The sequence below is a fragment of the Protopterus annectens genome, chromosome 12.part0 (genome assembly GCF_019279795.1).
Source record: "Protopterus annectens isolate FY-2018-M chromosome 12.part0, PAN1.0, whole genome shotgun sequence".
Classification (NCBI taxonomy): Eukaryota; Metazoa; Chordata; order Ceratodontiformes; family Protopteridae; genus Protopterus; species Protopterus annectens.
The window spans coordinates 1,203,875,971-1,203,901,867 of record NC_056746.1 but is presented as its reverse complement, the minus strand read 5'-3'; the positions used below and the strand labels follow the sequence as shown (position 1 = coordinate 1,203,901,867).

Genomic DNA, 25,897 nt, shown 5'->3' with positions numbered 1-25,897 from the left:
TCATTCTTTTCCAGTAGTTTCCATCTTTTTTTCAGCTTGTTTGCACTCAGCATTGTTGATATTTCAATAGGGAGCCAGTTCATGCACTGCTCAGCAAAGCCTTTAGATAATGCTATGTGCATCACTTTTTTTTTCTGCGTGGTAAGAAATGTCACTGTGTTTATGACATGGCATTTATAGATGGACTAGACATTGCTTCTTTACCTCAGGTGCTGCAGCTGTGCACAATGCAATCTGGAGGGGCAGATGCTGCTGGTTGCTTGTTGCTGTCCATATCACTGACAGTGGATGTTATAGCCAGAGTAATAGGTTCTACTCATGCACTACTGGAGGGCCTTTAGAATGCCAGTCAGTCTGCCTGATGACAGTGAATTGTATAGTGTAGGATGTAGTATGAAGTATGCTATGACTATCTTGCAGGCTGTGCAGTGCACCACTGACATGTATAGGTGGAAATCAGAAGTTCAGCAGACCAAGCACACACACTTCCACATTAATGGTTAAAAGTGGGTGATATTTTACTAACTTCTCCAGGCGTGCATTGGACGTTCCATACAGGTGATATCAGCCATGGGTATACTGTGTCACTGCAAGGGTGATGTACTGTGTAGCCACATAAGATAATAGACCCTTTTTGTAATATGACCCAGAACATAAGCAAAAATTGTCATGAAGCAACTAAAAATGCAAACACAAACCTTGGAAGCCCAATATACGTCAGATTACTGAACAATTTGAGTCCAAAATCAGTAAAAGTAACTTTAATCCAAAAACAATTAAGCACTTTCATCCTTATACCACAAACTCCATCCTAACTAAAAGAAATATTCTTAAAGTCTGAGTTTAAAAAACATGCTTCAAAATCACGTGATTCATTTCAACCAATCAAAATAGCAAAATTCTAATACTCCTACAGGAAAGTTACTTAATCCAACAACCAGGAAATAAATAACAGATTATAAAACATTTAAAACATCAGCAAATGTAATTTTAAAATTCATGCTAGAGATACCATTCCATTTAAGCCCAGGAATTTATATGCGTTGAATATAATAGCCAAAATAATTCCCCTTTTTCCATTATCTCACCCCCCATCCCACCCACAACCACCACCAGGGGTTTCCATCCATTCTTTCTAAAACAAATAATATAAAAAATAATGCTGGGAAAATTTAAAAACATGTTTAAAAAGAGCACTCATATTTTTTCTTTTGTCAATATCCCTTAAATGCTTATATATTTATGTATATATATATATATATATATATATATATATATATTTATATATATATATATATATATATATATATATATATATATATATATATTCTTTTATTTTCCTCTCAATTTTCCCTATAGAAAACAAAGTGCATTACTGACATTTGGTTAGACAGACCACACCTCTAGAATTACAGTTAAAGTGACCTGTCGCTATCACCTTATGCCCTTATAATTAAATACTATCACTAACTCTCATAAAGGGGCATCGAGCGCAGGAGCCACACTTAAATGTGCCTCTTTTTGGATTCATAAGTGTCAAAAGTCTTGCTTTGCTCCAACATATCCTTAAAGCATCTACTTTTAATAAATATCATAGATGTTGTTGGTCTTACTTTTTCAAACAATCATTATTAATGTAAAATAATCCCCAGTTTTTGCCATTATATTCCTAATACAAAAACTGTCTAAAGAATAGGTTTTAACCATAGCTCTTTCAAAATTAGTGCCCCAAACTTCATTATTCAGTAAAGTGTTACTTGTACCCCCCACAGACACAAGTTATTAAAGGGACAAATGTTTTGTATCTAGTTTGTCATTAAGGGAGTGAATGCTTTTGAAAAATATAGATGAAGTACATGTAGAATATTGTGTGTGTGTGTGTGTGTGTGTGTGTGTGTGTGTGTGTGTGTGTGTGTGTGTGTGTGTGTGTGTGTGTGTGTGTGTGTGTTGTACCTATAAGAAGTGTTTCAAGGACAGCACACGCATATACTGTAAATAGCAAGCACATGCTAGCTTCAATGCCATTTTGAGAGTGCAGCCAGAGAGTGAGCATGTATGAGTGTGATAGCCAGTTTGTTTATAAGTTTATCTAATTTAAAGTCATTAAGCCTCAATCCTGATGTGTTTGTACATAATAAAGCTTCTTGAACAGAACTCACAGATGTTGGTCTGTTTTTTCTTGACCAGACGAGCGACAGCACATATGCAACACTTATTTAAACATTCTTTTTAAGCCAATCTGTTGACACATGTATACTGTTCATACACTCCACTAACAATTTAGATTTGAATAGCACAGCAAGTTTTGAAGATCCAACCAGTGTAGAGAGGAATGACAAAGCTTTCCTTGCTCACATGTCCTTAGGCATGGGAATGACCATATCTCTTGGTCATCCATCCCATCAATGAATCTGCAAGGGAAACAAGGAATTTAACAGGTGTATCTGCATTCAAATAGGACAAGTTTTTTTTCAATGAGCAGATGTTTTGTGGATATATGACTTATGTAAGGAAATAGTGTCCTCATGCTACATTCATTTCATCACGTCTTGTTCAATGCTTACTTGCGCTTGAGACAATGCCTCTTCTAAATTTGCAGAGGCTATAGTTTCTCTCACAGAAGCTGGACACAAGGCAAAGAGTTGGTGCTATAAAAACACTTCAAAATGTGTATCTCTGCAAAAGGAAAATTCTAATATATGAATCCAATGGATCATCATTCTTTGATAAGCCACTGACATTCTGGTTTGCTCTGTTGGATGGACATAAATGTAGTCAGAACATGGTCTGAGGTAAACCATTACTTAGAATCAACCTCTGCTTGACTTACAAAGCCATGTCTGACCCAGCTCTGTTAGAAATGCTACATCTAAAAAAATCCCAATCCGTCCACACCACAAGCTCCAGAGACCTCAACCTCATTACCACAATTAACAGAGCATGCTGGAAGGACAGGTTCATAACCCAGAGAATGCCCATGCTATGGAACAGACTTCCCATACATGTCAAACAGAATACCTCACTGGTCCTCTTCAAGAGAAATCTTGATGAGTGGATGGGAAATGGAAAATTCACCCTAGGGATCACTCCAGTGGCTCTTCTCGACAGAGGCACTGGGAACTAAGGTCGGGTGGCACAATGCCAGTGTAATCCAATGGGCTAAGCTTGTAAAGCCTCCAGGGCCATTAGCCTAGTACACACCTATGAACTTAGGCAATACTCTCCAAAATAGAATTCTGACAACTACTGTATATGCAGCAAAATATTTTGAAAAAAATACTACACTACTATAACTTTTCTTTTAATTTAAGATGCATGAACCATTAACGCGTTTATATATGTGAAATGTCATACTACAGATCTAAGTTAATAGTATGGTTGATATGCAGATAGTCACAGAAGTGAAATTACATGAGAAAAAATGTTTCTGAGTTTTGTGTTAACCCAGCTGCGTAAAAAAAGAGAAGAAAAAGTTACACACATGAAAATACACCTCTCTCATTCATTTACCACCTGGCAAGTTTTCTAGAAACTTAATATTGTTAAGTGTAATATTGTCAGTGATTACTAAAAGTATTATCACCATGGAAATTATAGATTTCACAATCTCAGAGAAAATATGTTCACCAATATGAAAATCCTAAACATAATGATCATTGCTGTATTTCACTGCCTTTATTCATTAATAGGTATGCCATTGATCATGACAGTGACACAGAAAGGATGTTTGAGATTGATGCAGTCAGTGGTGCAATTACCATTACAAATATCCTGGACCGAGAAACAGCTGGATGGCATAACATCACTGTGCTGGCAATGGAAGCAGGTAGGATGTAATATTTGACTCCTTTAACTTTTGAATAATGTTAACTATCTCTCTCTCTCTCTCTCTCTCTATATATATATATATATATATATATATATAGTTCCCATTCAGAAGCCTGAAACATCATAAGCCTGAAAATCAAAATCCTGAAACCAAAAGCCTGAAAATTCAGAATCCTGAAAACTCAAAATCCTGAAAGCCCAAAATCCTGAAAGCCCAAAATCCTGAAACTCAAAATCCTGAAAACACAAAATAGACATACTGATGTCATTGTGGCTTTGCTATTGTTAGCCCTGTGGTGTTAGGTCATGCGTTGGGGTCAGGTAAGTGTGCGGTTGGTTTTATTTTAGGGTTAGGGGCGGTTTAAGTGAGTTAGGGTTAGGGCGCAGGTTAGGCATGTATGCAATAGTGACAAATATTGGGGTTAGGGGCGGTTTAAGTGAGTTAGGGTTAGGGCGCGGGTCAGGTGAGTGTGCGATAGTGACGGACCTTAGGGTTAGGGTTAGGGTCAGGGTCAGTTGGTAGATATTAGTGTCTTTATAGTGACATATTAGCATTATTTGTGTTTTCAGGATTTTGAGTTTCAGGATTTTGGTCTTTCAGGATTTTGGGCTTTCAGGATTTTGAGTTTTCAGGATTCTGAATTTTCAGGCTTTTGGTTTCAGGATTTTGATTTTCAGGCTTATGATGTTTCAGGCTTCTGAATGGGAACCATATATATATATATATATGTCTGTCTATCTGTCTATCTATCCATCTATCTATCTGTCTCTCTGTTATTTTTGCTTGGCAAACTGTGTTTGCATTTTTTGTGATGGTTTTTGCTATATTGTGAATGGTCTGTGAAATAGCAAAAGCGACTCATGTAGGAAGGGTCAGGTGACCTGACAGAAGTGTATTAGGGTCAGGTGACCTGACAGAAGTGTATTAGGGTCAGGTGACTTGACAGAAGTGTATTAGGGTCAGGTGACTTGACAGAAGTGTATTAGGTTCTGTCAGTATTCCTGTTGATAATGCTGTCTGTGATGGATTCATCTGGCTCACTCCTTTAACTGGTTCCCTTTTGTAGAAACTGTTGCCAGGCTGGACCTAGGTTTATGGTAATCTAGTAGAATTTAATTCTTTAATATTAAAGAGCTGTTTAATTCTTTAATATTAAAGAATTTATTGATACAAAAGAACAGGGTAAAGATTGTTTTATTGTTATTTTTATTACTATTATTATTTATGTTGGACTTGTATGTAAGTTGCGGCTGGACTCGATTATCGCATTTAAGTGGTAAAAAAGCAATAATGTCTTCATCATTTATCCTTCCTCTGGTCTTTAGGATCTAAATGTTTGGAAAAAAATATAAACCGGCCAACCAATCAATAAAATTATCACCACAAGCAGTCTGAATAATGAAAATGGACTGCTTTACAAAACAGCTAAAACTGTATTAACTGTCTTCTTTCTAATTTTACATTATACAACAGAATCAGAGACTGATGCACAAGGCAACACAGGCTTATACCCTTACTCTACTGTCTGTTAGCTGCATGTGTACAGTACAGGAAGTGGCATAAGGTGAATGCAGCTTTGAAACTGGGTGTGTGTGGTTAAGACAGGCAAATGTATCACTACAGGGAACTGGAAAAAATATATATGCAAAATAGGGTAATGGGAACATACATCATATGAAATAATGGGTTACTATATCAAGTGACCTTTATTATAACTATCAAGTGTTCACATCATTGCTTATGCAAAACAGGGAAACATGGGGCTACAGTGTATAATGATTGGCAATTGCTTACTCAACATTCTTGGGGGGGGGCACAGTAATCACCTCAGTAATTCAGTACTGCAGACTGATGACACTTTATCACAATGCCTGCATCTTCTTAGGTATAGTGGATGTACCCACTCTGAAGCACTGCGAGACTTCTTGGGTAAAGGGCCTGTATAATAGTCTGGTGGTGGCTAATATTGCCTTCTGTAGTACCATCAACATGTAGATGTGTCGGGCCTTTCACTGATGTAGGATCAGCAGCATCTGTGTTGGTCAGAGTACTCTTGACTTGGTGTTTGAAATCCATTGATTCCCCATCTCTAATTTCTATACCACTGTGAATATGAGATCCTTGTAGGCAAGACACCACTTATTTTTAAACACTTGCATTGCTACATGCTCTTTTCCACAGACGATGCATAACACTTAGCAATAACCACCATTTCCCTCAGCTCAGCACAGCTGAATGGCCAATGAGAAATTGTCCCATAAAAGTCAATCTTTAAATGCATGTCATAAATTTCTCTTTTCTATAATACTAACACTCTGAATCCTTGAATTCAGACTTGTTATATCTATTAAATGTGTTATAGCATGCTATTTCAGGATTCAGCCTTCATGGACATGATAAAAAATGACGTCGGAAACCTCCAAACTCTGGAACCGACCCAATTTAGCTTTGTCAAGGACAGGTCATGTCTACTGAATCTGGTGGACTTCTTTGAGAAATTCACTAAGGCCATGGATGAGGGTAAAGCAGTATATACCACTTACTTCGACCTGGCCAAGGCATTCAACACTATATCCCACTTGGTACTATAAATAAACTCACAAAACTGGGCATAAATCCATATGTCACCAGATAGACAGTCAATTGGCTCATGGAAAGGATAAACTAGAAAGGATCCTTAAATCCCAAAGGATCATGGATTTGCATCTCTATTAGTCTGATTTGGGCAGTGTCTTCTGTGGCTGTCAATCTAGTCTGGGAGTGGCAGCCCTTTCCACACTCTGGGCAGCAGTAAGCATATGTCAGTTTGGTATCATGGGCATGGAACTTCCTGACAGCTCTCTTATTTTCTGCTCACCTTGCCAATGTGGTTTCATACATAGTGAGAGCTCCCTTCACTTTCTGTTTCCATGCAATCTTGTCTGAGCCAAGAAAATACCAGTTGTTCATATTGATGGAGAGAGCACTGAGGTCCACTTGCATATGTCCCTGTAATGCAGTTTGAGTCACCCTTTGCCCTCTTTCCAGACTCCAGATCTCTAAATAGGAAGTCTTTTAGTAATTAGCCATCCATCATGTGTGAGACATGACCCAATCAACACATATGTCTCTGTTTCAGCAGGGTGAACATGGAGGTGGTGCCCATCCTCTCAAGCACTGTGCTGTTAGGGATCTTGTCCTGCCATGAGATACCAAGTATGCACCTAAGGCAGCACTTATGGAATGCATTGAGCCACTCATCATGCTTTGAGCACAGAGTCCATGTTTCACTGGCACACAGTAATGTGCTCAAATCACAGGCTGTGTAATCCTGCACATTGTTGTGCACAGTGAGCTTATTATTAGCCCATACTCTCTTTGCCAGCCTGGAAATGTTGTGGCAGCTTTTCCAATTCTCTTGTTGATCTCTCTATCAAGTGACAAGTTGTCAAAGATTGTAGAGCCTAGGTACCTGAACTCATGGACAACCTCCAGCTCATAGTCACTCTACATGATTGATGACACATTGGCCACATTTTGGCCCATCACCTGTGTGTTCTTTGAACTGATTGTGAGGCCAAATTTCATACATGCATTCACAAATTAAGTCATGGACAGGATACATGTGGTTAAAATAGGTGAATCCAGATCCATCAAGAGGACATTTACTAATGGTTTGCCACAGGGCTCAGTGCTGGGACCACTCCTGCTTGGAATATACTTCTCTGATGTCACAGCTAATGTGGAAGGCCTGTGGATGACAAAGGTTGCCAAAGATAGCAGGCTTGGGCAATCATTGAATATCTCAATTTTATTTTATTTAACATTTGTTAACTGGAAAAGTCTGACTTGGAACGTAGCCAATTTTCAGCGGAAGGCCAGGGAGAAATGCTCCAGATGCATGTGTTTGAAAATGGGAGGAAACCAGAGCACCCGGAGGAAACCCACACAAATGGAGGGAGGACATGCAGACTCAAACCGAAGAACTTCTTGCTGTGAGGTGACAATGCTACCGCTGCACCACTGTGGCATCCAGCGTCTCTGTCAATGATGTAAATATCCCTCAGGAGGACCTACATCAGACAGACAACTGATGCTAGAACCTTGGCCTAAAACTAAATGCAAAAAATGTATTATCATACCCTTTGGGATGTCAAATACCTCTGCAAATTGCAACATTACTAGTACGCCTCCAAGCAAAGACACAGAGGTTAAAGATCTAGGTACACAGATAGATAGTAATCTGAACTTTGACTGCCATGTATCCACAGTCGTGAGGAAGTCCTTCTATGTAGCACAACTTATAAGTAAGTAAAGGTATTGCATCCAGACCAAAATAAATTATAGTCCCATAGTACTCAGCCCTCATTAGAGAATGGGTCAAGTACAATGCGCCATTTGGCATGTACTTGACTAGGCACTTACAGCAGCTGGAGTAATCTCAGAGGTTCCTCACAAAATAAATATAGGGTATAAACAACATGTCCTATGTTGATAGATGAAAAGCCCTATCTCTTTACTCTGTCTCCTACCAACTATTAACGGGAGACCTATGCCTGACTTATAAGACACTCACAAATCCAGCCCTGATGGATCTGCTACACATCTACAAGTCACACAGCATGAGATTCATCCAAATCTAGGGATCTAAATGTAGTCAGCAACTCAAACAAAACATGCTGGAGAGACAGACAGTTGAGATTGCCCCTTCTTTGGAACAGTCTTCCTATTCACATCAAGCAGAGCCCTTCCCTGGCCTTTTTCAAAAGCAGTTTGGATCAATGGATGGGGAATCACAAATTCACACCTGGGGTAGTGCCTGTATCCCTTATGGACAGGGGCAATCTGTAAGATACTCAATGCACAGGCACATATACATGTCAAACTCTTGCCCCTAGGGGCCATATATTGGGTATGGTCAAGTTATATTGGCTAGACTTGTAAGAGCCCTTAAACTGTTAGCCTAGTAATCTCATAAGAACCTATAAACCTATAAACTTATGATGTACATAGAAGGACACCATCAATATAAGTTTGACATTCTGACTAAAGCACATACCAAGAAATATTCAACTACATTTTTTTTGTTATTTTTTTTTAATATTTTATTAGGAACAGTACTGAATTATGCATCCTGTTATAAAATAATTGAAAAAAATGATACATTAGATAAAAAAAGCAAGAAATAATGATATAATAGGAAAAACAAACTATTTACACAGATGCTCAATCAGCAATAAACAAGTCATTACAAATGTTGTAAATAAAGTTATATTTTGCCGTTAGATTATTGGTTTAGTAATAAAGCATGTATATTCTTCCAATAATTGTATGTAGTTGCATTCCTTGCAGATCTGGCTCTAACTGTCAACATTTCAAGATTAGACACCTCTTTGAGAAGATCTTTAAAGTTTTGGAAATATGTTATTTGCGATGATTTCCAATTTTTTGTGATTTCTTTCCTGGCAATGGATAAAACCGACCACAAAATGTAATACTTTCTTGGTGTTATGTAATTTGGAATTGGAGTATATTAATTAAGACTAATGATTTGCTGTCTGAAAAAAATTATCTGTAAATATTGTTTGTAAAAACCTGTTGATGTCTTGCCAAAATTCCTTTAAAAGAGGACATTCATAAAATATATGTATCCAGTCAAGATTTATATCCTTTTTACATCTCCAACATAATACATTTTCTTTTGTTATCTTACTAATATCATATGGTGTAAGAAATTATCTATTTAAAAATCTCCAAGTAAAGATTTTCTATTTAGGAGAAGATGTGGTTTTACTAGCTGACTGGAGAATATTGAATATATCTTTATCTGAAGGATGGGAATTATTAACAGTGATGAAGGATTTCCAGTAATTGTCGGTATGTTTATCCAAGTCAAATGTTATTGTTTTATATATATATATATATATATATATATATATATATACAAGACTAATTTTTATTGAATTGTCCTGTTGAGTGAAGTTCATTAAATAACTCATTAGTCTAGGAATAGAAGTTGTATATGTGGAAGAGATTATATTGAGTTTATTCTTGGTATATTCTCTAGCTTCTTGTAAATTTAGTGATAGTGATGTATCAGATTTATTATCTTCCATAAGGGTATTGAGTGATTTTAGTTTGTGGTTGCTCAGCAATTGATGCCAAGCTATCAAGTGCTTTTGTTTCAAGAAAGACATTTTATGATATTCTGTAGTAAAAATGACTCCTTGTATATAGGCTATGGGGAAGATAATGAATATCCAACTGTCAAATATTTTATGTCTAAAGATAAAAATTTTAAAAGATCTTAAGATTAAAGTTATGTAAGCTGTACTGATCATGGTCCACTGGGAAGAGGATTTTGAGTAGTCTTATTGGCTTGGGAAAACCCTTGCTTCCTCCATAGGTGGTGGCTTTTGCTGAGTTTAGGGAATGCTGCTCTGACCTCTTAAGCTTTCTAACATTGTAGTTCTCCCCAGCAGCATAAGTGCTTAGGAAAATGTATATATGGATGGATGGAAGTATGGATGCATGGATGAATGCATGAATGAATTCTCGTATACATGTTCCCCATGAATCTAATACTTCAGATGCTTCAGGTGCTCTAACTTGGCTTTTGTTCCAGTGTACATTTTGAGCTTATTGTCCCCTGTCATCCTGAAAATTACTGGAATTTTCAGAGGATCATTCAATGCTACACATTTTTGGTCTTGTATGAAGTATTTATCTCTCTTTACATTTGATCATGACAATATCATGTATGTTGGGATGGTGGCTGACACTCTCAGACACCCTCTTCCTGATTTTACACATGGAGACCATAACAAGAATCATAATACACATTGATTCTAATATTCAAGAAATACAAAGAAATGAACACCACTAAAATACATATTACTAGTATTTTATTATAGTTATTTATGCCTAAATATTGATGGATGAATTCTAGCTATTAATTTCAGCATTAGTTTAGTGAGCTGATTTGTACTGATATTCCCAGCAACAAACAATATGCAGGGTAATCCATGTAAATGTTACACAACTGATTTGTGAATGCATTTTATAGACGATTCCTAACTGAGGCATAGCCTTCTATAGTTAGTGTGCTTTTGGCACAGCAAATGGTCTAGGTAGTGGCTGAAAAGGGTCTTGGACCAGTCCACCAACCCAGTTAACAAACAAACAAACATAAAAAAATAAATACAAATATAAATAAATTTTCTAAATTACATACAAATTCAATCATATATGCTTTAACTTTTGCTGAGAACCTTCTTTGAAACTGTGACAAAATGGCTGACTCACATATATTATCTGTAGTTTGGTGAAGATCTATAATGTCTGAGTTTTTCATTCTTTGCTTAAGGTCCAGACATAATAGTTTCCGGGTTAGATAGAACAAATTAAGCTTTAGATTGAGCATCTTATAAAAATCATACATTGGCAGTTTGACTCTGTTACTAAGTCTCCCTCCAAAATATTATTTGTGTGTTTGCCAATAAATAAGGTAAGCACTACAAAATATTGCCTTCTAGAATATAATTAATGTGCATGCAACATTTGGGATTTAGAAGAGTTTATCCTACAAACAGAAATTCTCCAAAACTCTCAAGCATTTCAGATCATCTTGCTTAATCCTTCTGTACATTTGCCAGTCTACTTAAAATATCATTATCTTACACTGCTAGACTAATCTGTTAACTCCATTACTTGTAACATGGGGCATGAGATAAATTGTAAACAAATGAGGGGGGAGTAGACACCCCTGTCAGATATCTGTAGAAAGTTGAAAGCTTCTGACAGCCAGGCTAAATTATTAACCCTTACCACATCTCCAATACAAACATTTTCTAACAACTCCACTCGGATACCCACCTACTCCAGAACTGCTAAAAGAATCACCACTCAGTTCTTTTAAAACCCTTTTCTGCACATAGGCTCAGAAACAAAGAAGAGTCTTCCATTTTTTTCTGTGCAGGCTGAATTAATTGTAACAGATAAATACTATTTTCAAAAGTTTGCTGTCCACCCCAAGCCCATGTTTGTCAGTATTAATTAGATTAACTAGTAGCTTAGCTAATCTTTTTTTTAACAAAACAATGAATATTTAGCAATTATGACTCAGAATAGATATCAGTGTGTAAAGAAGACATGACAACAGTATTTTTTCATGAGCCGTACCCATGTCTGCAGCACCACATCTTCTCCTTGACCTCACACTTCCAGTAATAAGCCATCAGACTCACAGATCTTCCTTAATGCTCCTCAACTGAACATCAGTTTTACCTTTTTCACTTCAAATGGCCTTAACCAGTTCTACTTTCTGTGTCCTGCTAAGACATGGAATATGTTGTTCTAGAAATCCTCTGGGAGATGTTCTGTTTGCATCCAAGTTTAACCATCTAGTATGCAGTCATTGGTAAAAGATTCTAAAGGTCATTTAGAATATTCCCAGGTTTCTTGTCAATTTACCTACTTCATCGATAATTCTAAAAATGTCTCTTTCCATCTGTTGCTACCTTAACCTGACAGTTCACGTCTTGAATGCTTTTTATAGCCATTAATTCAAATCTTATCTTCATACCCAATTATTGTTTTAACTCTTTGCATAGCTTGGGTGGGCATACACTGACATTCTTAATACCAAACCCTATTCTATTTTTTTAAATAACTACCCTTTTTGGGTCCTCTCATATCTCTCGCTCCCATCACTCCTTATTTAATTTGAATAATTCCACATTCTCTTATTAAAACCATTCTTTTATCTATCCAACTGCACAACAACATCTTCAGATAAATGCCACAAATACTCCTCCGATTCCTCCTTACATCTTACCTTAAATTGACTCCCCTGAAGAAAAGAAACAGGAGAGCAGCAGTACCTCATTATTTGGTCTAAATGTCAATGATCTATGAGCATGGTCTTATTACAAAATAGTCCAAAGCAAGTACCTCAATACCATAAGGTAGAATTTTTGATCAATGCAAATTTTATCAAGCTTGAATACAGTTTCATTGACTTGTGAAAATATGATATACTACACCCATAATCAACCTTCTTTTGCACAGGTCAGTTAAACCTATCTTTTTACAAATATAGCTTGAAATAATCTTTCTAACATTGATGAATATATTCTTCTTCTTGGTACTAAATCAACATCCCACTTAACTGCAATTCAGTTTTACTCTTCTAATAGTATGAAAATCACATCCTGAAAAGCTGAAAATCTGGGTGACAGGCAGATACATTTCTTCTAGTTCTATTATGTAAGGGATTTAAACAGACCCTTAGGTTATTTTTTCTTTTTTTCAGTATTCTTTCATTTAAGTGCAGTATTCTTGAATAAAATTCAGCTTTTGCTCCACATGGATCTAGCTCAGTCTTGAGCATAACAGCTGCATTATGCCTGGCTTCTTCAAAGTAGACTAAACCTACCAGAGGGAAAAAAAAGACATTCTGTGCCAACTTGTCATGGTCTTAGGCATTCAGATATTACTCTTTAAAGGCAATAAATGTCTCTCAGCTTCACTTCCTTTAATGCATAAATGCCCTCTCCCTTTTTGCTGAATTGATTAAACCACACATATTCCAAGTATTACTTTTCAGTGCAAGCATAGAGCTATTAACCATTAACTCTTTATTATGATCCACTCTTTCACCAACAAACCAATTTTAAGAATAGTGGACCCCTACCCAAAATATTACATTTTAATATATAAAAATATTAATATTTATATATAATAAAATGTAATATTTAATATATAATTAATATAATATTAGACCCATACCCATTTGGTAGCATGTCTTTTATACCATCCTTTACAATGTAAACGATCCTCCCATACATCTTTGCTCATAATAGGAATTAAAATGTACAAACACATTCTGAGTCTTTCTTGTGTTTAATCATCCCCTTTCCCCAACCCCTGGTTATGACTTTAAATTTGTTTCTAACTCTGCTTCATCTATTCTTTAACTTCTTGTTTAAGTCTACCTGATTATCTTAGTTCCAATGTGTGTAAAGTGTTTCATTTCATTCAATAGCTGATTATAATAAATAAAAATAGCATATTTCCTACTTCTTTCCACTTTAAGAATAACATAAAAACAGTCGTAAACAAATTGTATAGATATATGTAGAAAATGACCTTCCAAGATAGGAGGTTAATCCTGATCAGTTTGAGTCATCTGTGAGTGGTATGAAGACTGCTGCCAGGAAGAGAGCTGATCTGTATGATAGAATGGTAATGGCATGTACATAAGGCATAGATTACAGTATACAGCTAAAGCAGTCAAAAAATTATGAAGAGCAGAGAGCCAAATAGTGATCCATGAAGAACATAGTAGGAAAAAAGTACATGACTGGATGGTGCATTGATAACTGACTCCATGAAGGATCTGCAGTGCATGATAACTTCAAATTATTTGTTGAAGTTGAGTGTGTGTGTGTGTGTGTGTGTGTGTGTGTGTGTGTGTGTGTGTGTGTGTGTGTGTGTGTGTGTGTGTGTGTGTGTGTGTGCGTGTGTGGAGGGGGATAAGATAGTTCTGACACTGGTCACCATTTTTACTTACCCTGCTTTGGAGATTGGGTCCACTATTACTTATTTCCAAAGCAGTAGACACACACCTTTGTTTAATGGATTCAGAACACACAGCAATAGGGAGTTGACGAACAGATCTTTCTTTTTTTCATAGTAAAGAGTTTGTCTCTTGAACTTGGCAAAGAAAAACTTGTGAAAGTAGATGAAGAATTTAAATGTTTTGGATTTGTGAATACGTGCAGTAAAAGGCAAAGTGTTTGCAGTATGGATGGAAAAGGGAAAAAAGTTCTTCAGTTACTTTTCTTAGATATGCAAGATGATCTCCATTAATTATGATGGAGAAAATGGCTCTGTGTTTCACCTTTATAAGGTTAGGCAGTGTACTACTTTCCCAATATGTTTTGAGGATCCTTGCCCAACTAAACTTGTACTGGATTGTCTCGATGACTGTTGCCTAGTGAATTACAAAATTGTTTCTGCTTCTTTGACTATTAGGGTCTTTCTTTCAGTTTAAAGAAAATCTTAATCTCCTATACTCTATACAGGTATAATTTACCTGCTGAAAATGTGGCCAATTATATCAGTGTACAAGGTAGCATCTACTCATTTTGCACTCATGCATACTGCATAAGAACCAGGTCATCCATGAGTAACCAGGAAAGCAGGTCTACAGCCATAAGGCCTAATGAGTCTGCTTCCAGACAAGGAAGTGTTTTAGTCAGCGGTGACTATATAGGTAGCCATACAGAGTCCACACTCACCAAACTGGAGAAGAATAGCATGACTGTAAGCTGCCTGTCCAGTGCCAGGAACTGCAGTGTTACAAGGACCCTAAAGTACATTAAAATAGACAAATATGAATACAACCTAGAGGTAGTCATAAGACATTAAATTACCTGAGGTGCTCCATGAAGAGGTACATGTAGAGAGAATGCTGAAAAGACTCTGATCTTAAGTAGTATCCCACCTTCACCAGGAATGGTGCCTAGATACCAGTACAAGATAAAAGGGAAATTATCTAATGTAGTCGGTGTCATTCTAAGGAAATTCAGTATGAGTCGGCCTGGGAACAGATGGTGTACAAGACTTCTTGTTTCACCTGAGACAGTCTGCAACTGTCATATCAAAGCTTCTGCATATTGGTTAAAGCATTTGCTCCCTCATAGTGCCAGTTTTTAGGCAGAATCCCCCTATTGGAATTTCCTGCATAACATACTCAACCTCACATTTGGACAACTTCATGGTGGCAATACTCAGTGATAGGAATCTAAATAAAAAAGTACTAGAACTTGAGGCCCTCCTGCAACATGTGCACTTTCATACCTGTGTAGCTACTGGGATATGGTTTCAGTGCCATAATAGCATTCCTTCTATGCTACAGCTGAGCATCAATTACACTTTCAGGCCCTGGGACAACTGTTTTATTTATTTATTTGTCTGAGATTTGTTTTATCTGGGAAGTCCAACTGGGCAAATACCCATTTTCAGCAGTGGTCGGGAGAGAAAAGCTTCACAGTTAAATCAATTTTAAAAACAGATAGAACCTCATAAATGCATAAGAAAAGAATAATAGTTGTGCACAAGGTTTGTAAAACTGTAGATGACTATCTGTTTCTGTCAGAGCCAAAATCAACTCACATCGAATTTTCCATGGCCCTAAATTGGAGATCCTAAAGATCCAAATCATCTCAAAAGAAAATGACTGTTACTTCACTGCTAGCTAGTGATCCTTCTTCAATATCCTCCAGAGATCATGCAAATTACCTTAATTAAGGGATTAGTATCCAACTAAATTTATTATTGAAATAGAAATGCGTAGTATTTCCTAGACTTAATTAATACAAATGCAGTACTGGAAATAGTAAAATTACTGACTAGAAGTTTTAAATCCTTGACCTGATCCTAATCAGTTCTTCCCCTGCTTCTGTCCAACCCCTACCTCCTCATCCCTGATTAATTTTTGATCACAAGTCAGTCATCTGGTCTGCCATGCTTAGTGGTAGAAAAATTAAAAAGCAGTCAGGAATGCCATGGCAAGGCCACAACAAATTTGTTAATTTGCTTTAATCCAAATGCACACTTTTCGTTTGGCTCTCTGGTCGAACTTCTTCAGACAATAAAAATAGTAATTCAAAACATAACATTTAAGAACACCGCAAATAGGGTCACATGTTGTAAGATCTCCTATCACGGTGTACAAAAAACATTGCTCATACTAGTTGGCTAAGTTCCGCCCAATAAACCCATTCACAACATTGACTGAGAACAAGAAAATGGGCAGTTTAAAAGATACTTGCTTTTGCTGCATTTACAATGAACTTAGTAGAAAGAGCATTTAATAAAGCACTTATTTAAGTGCATCTTAAAATTAATCCAAGGTTAAATAGAATAAATAAAATCATGATAAACTTATAGCCTTCACGCATATGGAAACAGATGCAAGTAACGCTAAAAACATATATTTCATATTCATTCATCTCACTAACTTTTTCCAAATTCAACTCATCGTAGAATTATTTAAGACCAGCTGGAATAAATAGGGTCACAATTACCTCATATATTCCTCATATTCAATAACAATTGCAAATAGTACCAAACCCAAGGAAATAAATAATCATTCCCCCACCAGCATATTTTGTACTTAACAATCGTTTGGCATTTATTTTGTAGATATCCAAGTTGTTATCCAAAAAGAGCAACTGTCCAAATTTTATGATGATACAAGCCTAGCACTATTATCTGCTTATCCAATGATGCTAAACCGATCCACTGATGGTTAGAATCTGTATGTATCTGGTATACTGAAAGTGCTCTCAAACTAAATGCAAAAAATTCAGCAAAAAAAAAAAAAAAAAAAAAAAAAAACTTCCCACCTCACACGTTATAAATAAGCCACGACAGATATAAGTAATTAATTACATGAACAGCAATCTTTCATTTGATCATCAAATTCCTGTGATATTCAGAAAAATCCCTTTAATTGATTCAATTAATTTCAAACAGAATATCTTTAAGATTCAAATAATTAATTCTACAAGTATATTCTTCCTTTATGAGAACCATCAATGAATATAATACCTCCTTTGACGGCACAGATCCAAACATATTGCTCAGATGGAAAGACCTCAAAGATTTTGTCCAAGAAAATTAAAGGCCTTTATTCCTTCAAATATCCCAGTAGATTATATGCAAACCTCCTTATACCCAGTAGCCAGGCAGCTGCTCCAAGGTGACCTGGGTCCCACTTCTCAAGCCATGAAAGACTTTATTTGACCGCCTATTTCTCTATAAAACCAGTGGTACCACAAACACTTACACTAGGGACCTTAATCTGTACCAACAAATAAGCTAGATTCACTAGAGATATAAGTTCCAAACTTAACCCGTTCCCAGCCTATGGAATAAGTTAACAGTGCAGGTCAAGCAAAGAACTACCTTGTCTATTGATAATGCTACTTTTGATGATTGGATATTTACCCACAAACATATACCAAGGTTATCATGTACTGCTCTGCATGATTTGGGAGGCTGGCATGAATTCCAGTTAAAGAAGGGGCATGGTCTGGCATACAATGGTTTCTCTGATTTTATCTCATGAAAATGTAGTTTCATTTTTTTAAAACAAGAATCAGTGTCCTGTCCCTATCTGAAGGACCTCCTAGAATTCTAACAGACAGTTTAACTCATTCGTTTTTCTTCAGTGGGTCTAATGGAGGTGCTCAAAGCATATCTGGAAAATTCTGCTATTAATCCTTTAACTATAAAGTTCCATGTCTGAAGAATCTCACTGCCTAAGTTTAAATTGTCACTAATATCTTCCTTAACCAATCTCAACTTTGCCTACATTTAAACTACGTAGAAAAGCTACTGTATAGATTCTCCTTAACAAATGTATTTAAAACAGCATTTCATCTACTTCTTATTTTACTACCAGTATATTTATGTATTTTCTTGTATTTTCCTTCTTTTATTATTTTGTAAGGTGCTTGGGAATAACATTGAAGCAGAGTTTATTAAGGTGCCTGGGTTTTCAGATTTTGAATGCATTGTTGTGCTAGGCTGCTCATATATGTAACAAATGTGATTGGAACTGGTTCACCAAAAAAATACAAAAGTGATGTAATTAGCATCAAGTTAAAAGTCTCCTAAAAGCTCATTTAGTTATCAAAATCTAATCTTGTTTGCAAGATAACCAGATTTAACATCAAGTACAGCAGGAAATTAACAACATGAGTGGGCTTTACAAAAAAAAAAAAACATATGAAATGAGAATTAGAAAAATCAGTTTGCATTTTAAAAAAAGAACTACGATGATTCATGATGTTCTCCAAGGATTATTATTTTTTTTTTCCAAAATTTTGTACTAAAGATTTAAGAGATGAAAATCTTACAACTGGACTTTGACAATTGAAATCACTGTATTTTCTAAATGCTATCTTGAAGGGTTTTGAATGGACGTTTGAAAGAAAAAACTGTTTCCAGAAAATGAGAATATTGATTTAAGAGGTTTGCAAACAGAACAGAGCTGTATCCAAGTTCTTCTGTTTCCAGTTTGATATATAATTTTGTTTTTCTTCAAGTTGATAATATTTTTATGCTGTGATTCAAAGAGATATCAATACAAGCTAAGATTCAAAGCAAATCATTCCTCCAGGACTGATACTTTCTATTACATTTTATATACTCTCAGTGCATCTCCATTTAATTAATTTTAAAATCATAGTGTCTTGTTCAAGATGATGGTGTGAGTGGTACATACGAAAAATAGTCTGAAATGGATATATAATTATATCATGTCGTGGCCATTTGCACAATTTACGTTGTCTATGAAGTTGTTTTGGTGATATATTTGATTTAATTATCAATTTTCTGAGTAAGGATTAAGACTTTACAATGGGTAATTCAGATGCTATTTGCTTTGTGGATATACAGAAAGTCCATCAGAGTGGGGTCTGACAATGCTTTGTATACTAGACATAGATCTCCACTAAACAACCTGTAGAAGACAGAATACAGGGATAGGGCCTTCAGGCTGTCTGCATAGGACCTGTTACTTACACCCTGTATTCTTTTAGTGAAGAAACTCTGTACATTCCAATTATTGGATATGCCTGTTTAGGTACACACCAAAGGGGACATTCAAATACTTTTATTTAAGAAGCATTGTTGAAAGATGCTGTTTGCTAAGCTGGCAGCCAGATTTGCTGTGCAAAGACAGATCTCTATGTGTCTGGTTTTATGAAATATTGATAATCTTCTTTTGGCTTTTCCCCAGTTAGGGGTCACCACAGCAGATCACCTGTCCGCTCATGATTGGCAGTGGAGTTTTACAGTATTGAGCTGCCAGCCTGGTGCCCAACCTTCCACAGAAGGCACACACACACATGCACTCACACCTAGGGCCAATTTAGAGTGTTCAATCCACCTACAGCATGTCTTTGGGAGGAAACCGGAGCACCTGGAGGAAACCCATGCGACCACAGGGAGGACATGCAGACTCCGCACAGAAGGCACCCCAGCCAAGGATCAAACCAGAGAACCTCTTACTGTGAGGTGGCAATGCTAACTGCTGCACCACCACAGCCGCCCTTTTATGAAATATTGATAATAACATATGAAATACTTTATCTGGGTTTTAGGACTTAGATGATTTTGAACTGAACTTAATGAATAGTCATTCTACAAGAGACTCTAGGCATATGTGTATTACTCCTCTTGTTATGCTAGTGCAGTGCATTGCACACAAGGAAATGCTAATACACTACAAGAAGGAAAATTCATAACATGTTTACACATTTGATTAACCATACAGGTAGTTTTCCACTCCTTCCATGCCTTATAATGAATTCTTATGAATTCAAAGGCTATGTAGCCTTGATATGGGCTTTGACAGAGAGATAGCAGAAGCAGAAGATATGTTTATTAAAAGAGGCTATGATGTTCAGTTGGTTAAGGAAGCTAAACAAAAAATCATGGACATGAGGTATTCTTCTAACCCCCAGGGATACTCTCATTATGCCCGTGTTGGTGGGAAATATAAAGCTGGTACATGTGGAAACAAATCCACCAACACAGTTGGCAATAATGGGGACCAGAAGAAAGTTTTCTTAGTGACAACCTATAATGTTATAACTGAGGAAACAGTTAAAAAAGCACATAGTTTGTGGCCCATGCTTCTAAGGGAGAACATTTTGAACTCTGTATTACCTGACTTTGTGAGTATTGCATATAAAAGAGGTAGGAATGTGCCTGATATTCTGGTACATAACCAATTTTGTTTACCAGATGTTAATGTTAGTCAGAATTTAAGCACAAATAAGGGTACTGTTTCATGTGATGGCGGTTCCATCTGTCATTATGTAGTGAGTTATTTTCCCTATATTAATGGTACTAAATTTATAGCTTGGTATGAATACAGTTGTAATACTGAGGGGCTAGTGTATGTGCTGAGATGTGGATGCAATAAGTTTTATATAGGGGAAACTTATAGGAGTTTTAGGGTCCGGTTACAGGAACATATTAGGAACATAAAAAATAAAAATAAAACTAGAGAGTCCCCCTGGGAACCATTTTATGACCGCACACAATTCTGATCTTGATTTTCTTAGGGGTTGTGTTCTGGAAACATTGCAAGTTGGTATAGGTGAATGTGTGTCCTTAAAAAATAAACTTTTAAAAAGGAAACCCTCTTGATTTTAAAGTATGGTACTTTGGAGCCTCACGGACTCAACAAGGAATGCAATTGGAAGTATGTGATTTAAATTGTATGCTTAATTAATTAATGGTCTTGTGCAATATGCTGTATTTAAGTAAAAAGTGTTTTGTAGTATTTTTATTCTTGGAAAGTTGTGCAAGCCGAGGTGCTAAGTGTTTCATTAAAATTGCTTACTTCTTGGATCGGTGGTCTTGGTGGTATTTTAATATTATATTTTTTGCCTTTTTTAAGTTGTATTTGTAGTTTTACACTCCTCACCTCTCATGGAAATGATATCATTGTTATTTAGTTTTTTTTTTTAATCTTGGTACACTGTTGCATATTTCATAACTTTTAGCCTAAATTCTTGAAGTAATTTACATCTAGCTTAGGTCTCAAGTAAAACAACTGTTTTTGATGTTTGAAAAACTGCAACCCAAATATCTGTGATCCTTGTGAGACTGTATACTACATCTCAATTTTACCTTAAACATTCCCCCGGTTTCTCAAAAGCCTGCATGGAGTGCAAGATTAGTGCAGTAGCTCACGCAGGCAATATGTCTGCCGTGGGATCCAGGAACAGCTGGCAGGGGCATGCATGAATGATCCAGCACTAATCTTGCACGGACTAAGCCCTGGTATGTAAATCACCTCATTTGCAGGAGAAATCCATGCAAATGAGGTGATTTTGCAATCCAGGAAGCTTGCAATAGTCCATGCAAGACTAGTGCAATCTGCAGAAATGTACTCGGTTAGTAACAGAGTACATTACTGCAAATTCCAAAACAAAGCTATGACAGCTCCAAATAAAGGCTGCATATCATTGAGGAAGCATGCCAATGGGCAAGTATAAGGCCATTGGCATTGCAAACTGTTAAAAAAAATAGAAAAATCAACTATTAATTTTTTTTCTCCGATCTCTGCTGTTTAAGCATATGGCAGCAGCGTGCAAATGGGATTGGGGGGAAAATAAGAAAATAAACTGAAAATGAGCATTCTATCTAAAATCAGTATTCTGCCATGCAAGTCAATGGCAGGCAAAAGACAACCTGGCCAGTGAGCAGTGGTTGCTAAGGGGGGAGGCTCAGTGTGGGACATGCAACTATGCATTAGCAGGCAATCCTATGCAAATGAGGGAAAGTTTAGTGAATCCCAGATTTTCCCAGGGTGTGAGGCAGATCCCAAGAGTGTAAGAGTATAAATAGCTGGGTGCAAGACTAAGATATAGGTAATATCATGGGGGTGTGTGTCAGCTATACTGTAAGCGGATTGGAGACCTGTGGCTCGGGATTGCTCCTAGCTTAGCACAGCTGAGCTAGGGGTGCGTCTAAACCTCTCTAGCACTCTTTACAAAGTGTAAGCAGGTGTGTGCACCGCACACCAGGTTTTACAGGAGGAAAAAGGAAGTTAAACCAGGAAAAAGCAGCTCTGTGCTCATTTGAGCACTCTGTTTGCGCGGCACGCACACGGGCTTAAACAGGGAGGCAATGGGAAAGGAAAACAGCAGTAGGAAGGTAATCAAGGAGAACTGGCTTAGCTGACAGGAGAAATGTATCAGAATTAGCCAATTACACATGCAGCAGACTAGCCCAGCCCAGCACACCACTATAAACTATGCAGACACCTTTCCCCTTGTTTTTCCCAAAAACTCTGCACCGCCGGTGTATAAAGACAGGGAAATTTTACAAAACGAAAGCAAGAGAAAAAATGTTAGGGGCTGCTTTTGCTATCATAAACCAGCATGGGCAAGAGGCTGAGAGTGGTGAGGATGTGAATGCTGCTGAACAACCCACAGTGTAGAGACAAAGAAGAGTGCACAGACCCAGGGTAACCTACCAAGGGCTACATGAGCTGGAGATAGTGGAGCACTATAGGGTGGACAGGGACCTCCAACAGCAAATTGTTGAGCTGTGCCGGCCACGCCTGACACACAGAACTAACAGAGGTGAACCCATCCCAGTGGATACCAAGGTATGTGTAGGCCTAAGAATACTAGCTGCAGGTACCTTCCAAAGGCCAACTGGGGATATGATGGGGATTTCACAGGCATCAGCATCCAGGGGACTCCACCAGTTCCTGGATGCCATGTCAGCACATGTCGGTGAGCACGTATATTTCCCCATCACCTGTGAGGTAATGGCCAGCAATATGCATCTCTTCCACCAAATAGCAGAATACCCTGAGGTAGTGGGTGCAATAGACTGCACGCACATATGCATTAAAGCACCACCCAGTGAGCAGGAAGGGTCTACATCAACTGCAAGGGCTTCCCCTCCAACTTCCAAGTCGTGTGCGATGCTCAGGGCATAATAATGAATGTGTATGCTGGCCTTCCTGGAAGCTACCATGATTCCCACATCTGGCATTTGACGCAGCTGTACCAGACATTTGCCAGTGGGGACATCTCACATGGTCACCTAGTGGGGGATGCTGGATATGCACTAGAGTCATGGCTGATGACATCCATCAGAAATGCACACACACCTGAACAAGAACTCCATAATGATGCACACGCACGAATATGAATCATAATAGGGCTTGTGTTTGGGATGCTCAAGTCACGGCTCCGGTGCTTGGTCACATCTGGTGGATCCTTGCAGTACTCACCAAATACATGTACCCATATTGTCCTTGTATGTGCCATGCTACACAATATGATCCTGCAGAAACAGCTGCAGCAGGAACAGCATGGTGCAGGGCCACACAGCCCCCCACCAGTGCCAAGGCCTGTACGGGCACAGAGTGACTCGGAGGAGGAACAACCTGAGCCTGCCCCAGTAGGCAGAAGGAGGCGTGCCCAGTATTTCCTGGCCTTGGCAAAGAGGCAATGCATAGCACATGCACTGACACAGTAGCGACCCAGGGAATGACACTTCTCTCCGACTCGCACATACAGTAAAAGTGATGCCAAACATGACACTACCTGTGCTCAACCATGTATAGGGAGTGTACTATGTGCATCCGACATAGGCAGCCCTGCAGTACCACCCTCAATACTGGGACACCCACAAGGTAAGTGACTCACACATGCCAGCCGGGGGGGGGGGCACATACCCAACAACAGTCACAGCCAGCAGGATAGGTGTAGACAAACACAAAAATATGCTGCACTATGGCCTCTGAATGAGCCCCATGGGTTTCCCCTACCCCGGCCCTACACATACAGACTACAGCAGGCCAGCGAGTTGGATTTAAGTTGTGAAGGCTAGGAAGTCAGAAACTAATGTTTAGGTAGTGAAAGCTACAATCTGTAGTACACTGGTATGCCTCTAGCCAGCATGATAGGTAAGACTACAGACTGAAATGGTGTGCCTGACATACCAGTACAGTCCTAGCAACTGTGTAAAAGTGTAAGGTATGCCCCAACATCCGATGTACACTTATAGTAACAGTCAGGTGTGCCCCACCCCACCCCTGTGTAGAAATGTAGAAACAGTCAGGTGCCCCCCCCCCATGCAGAACTGTAGCAACAGTCAATGCCAAATGACTGATGTATACCCTGCAGACACAGCATACTACCTGTCGGTGTACAAAACAAAGGTCAGCACCGCCTGGACTTGATCCACACATGCAATATAGATGGCCATACTGTTCATGCTCGCATACTTAGAGGAATGAAGGCAAGGTCAGTCAACAACATACTGAAAGTCAATACTTGGCATGCTCACACACTTAAACACAAGAAGGCCATGTCAGCAAACAACAGTGGACCAGACATATCTGGCATTTGCAGTTCTCAGTGCAGACACATGTTAGTATACACCACTCCTGCCTTGCACACACAGTGGCTAGGAATACAGACATATATGTAGGAACAACACACTATAATAAGCCAAAGGCAGATGGACATAGATGTGTTGAAGAGGGTGACCATGGCAAGGAGCCATCTGGGCCTGTCCCACCCAGCACACAGCCAAAGGGCCACAAACACATGAAGTGCAGGTGTCACTCACTGCAGATACTAGCCGCCAGTATCTGTCAGCATGACGGAGTGTTGCACGTGCCAGCTGTGCAACATGACAGTACAAGGAAGTTGTCACCTAGTAGCTGTATACATGTACCTGTGGCATATGACCCTGTGTGTGCCTGCATGCGGCATGTCAACCCCTACATGAATGGGTTACGGCCCATGCACACACCACTCTCCCCATAGCAGTATCATGACAAGCCTGCTGAGGTCATCCAATGTGAAATACACCTTTGGGGGAGCTGTAGCTCAGTAATCCCCATGGCACGTCCCATAACTGTGTACTGCTGTACTGATAAACTAGTTACATTGTAGTCCTAACCCCAGACTTGGCAACTGTGTGCGTGTGTGTAAGTGTGCATGTCTTGGTCTCTGCCTGTGTAGAGAGAAATGCTTTCTAGGCTACTCACACTCAGTACAGTTCATATACACAACATTGGCAAGGATGCAGATATCACGCACCTAGAAATACACCTCTGGAGAAATCATAGCCCAGTAATCTCTCTAGCATGTCTTGTAACTGTGTACTGCTGTAGTGTGATAAAGTAGTTAGGTAGGTGTTCTAACCCCAGACCTGGCAATTGTGTGTGTGTGTGTGTGTGTGTGTGTGTGTGTGTGTGTGTGTGTGTGTGTGTGTGTGTGTGTGTGTGTGTGTATGTGTGTGTTTGTGTCTGACTGCATAGAGAGCAATGTTTTTTAGGCCACTCACACACCGTACAATACACATACTCGACTTTGGCAAGGCTGCTGATGCCACTCACCTAGAAATACACCTCTGGGGAAATCATAGCCCAGTAAAATTCGTAGCATGTCCTATAACTGCGTACTGCTATAGTGTGATAAAGTAGTTAAGTAGGTGTTTTAATCCCAGACCTGGCAACTGTGT

The 25,897-nt window shown here is 38.2% G+C and overlaps 1 protein-coding gene across 1 annotated transcript in view; it reads left to right on the top strand.

The window, feature by feature from the left end:
- Window positions 1–25,897, top strand: part of CDH22 (cadherin 22) — a 3,413,183-nt gene that overhangs the window by 2,316,430 nt on the left and 1,070,856 nt on the right. The window contains exon 9 of the mRNA XM_044090249.1: window positions 3,690–3,826. Within this exon, the coding sequence (XP_043946184.1) occupies window positions 3,690–3,826 (137 nt within the window). The remainder of the gene's footprint in view (window positions 1–3,689; window positions 3,827–25,897) is intronic.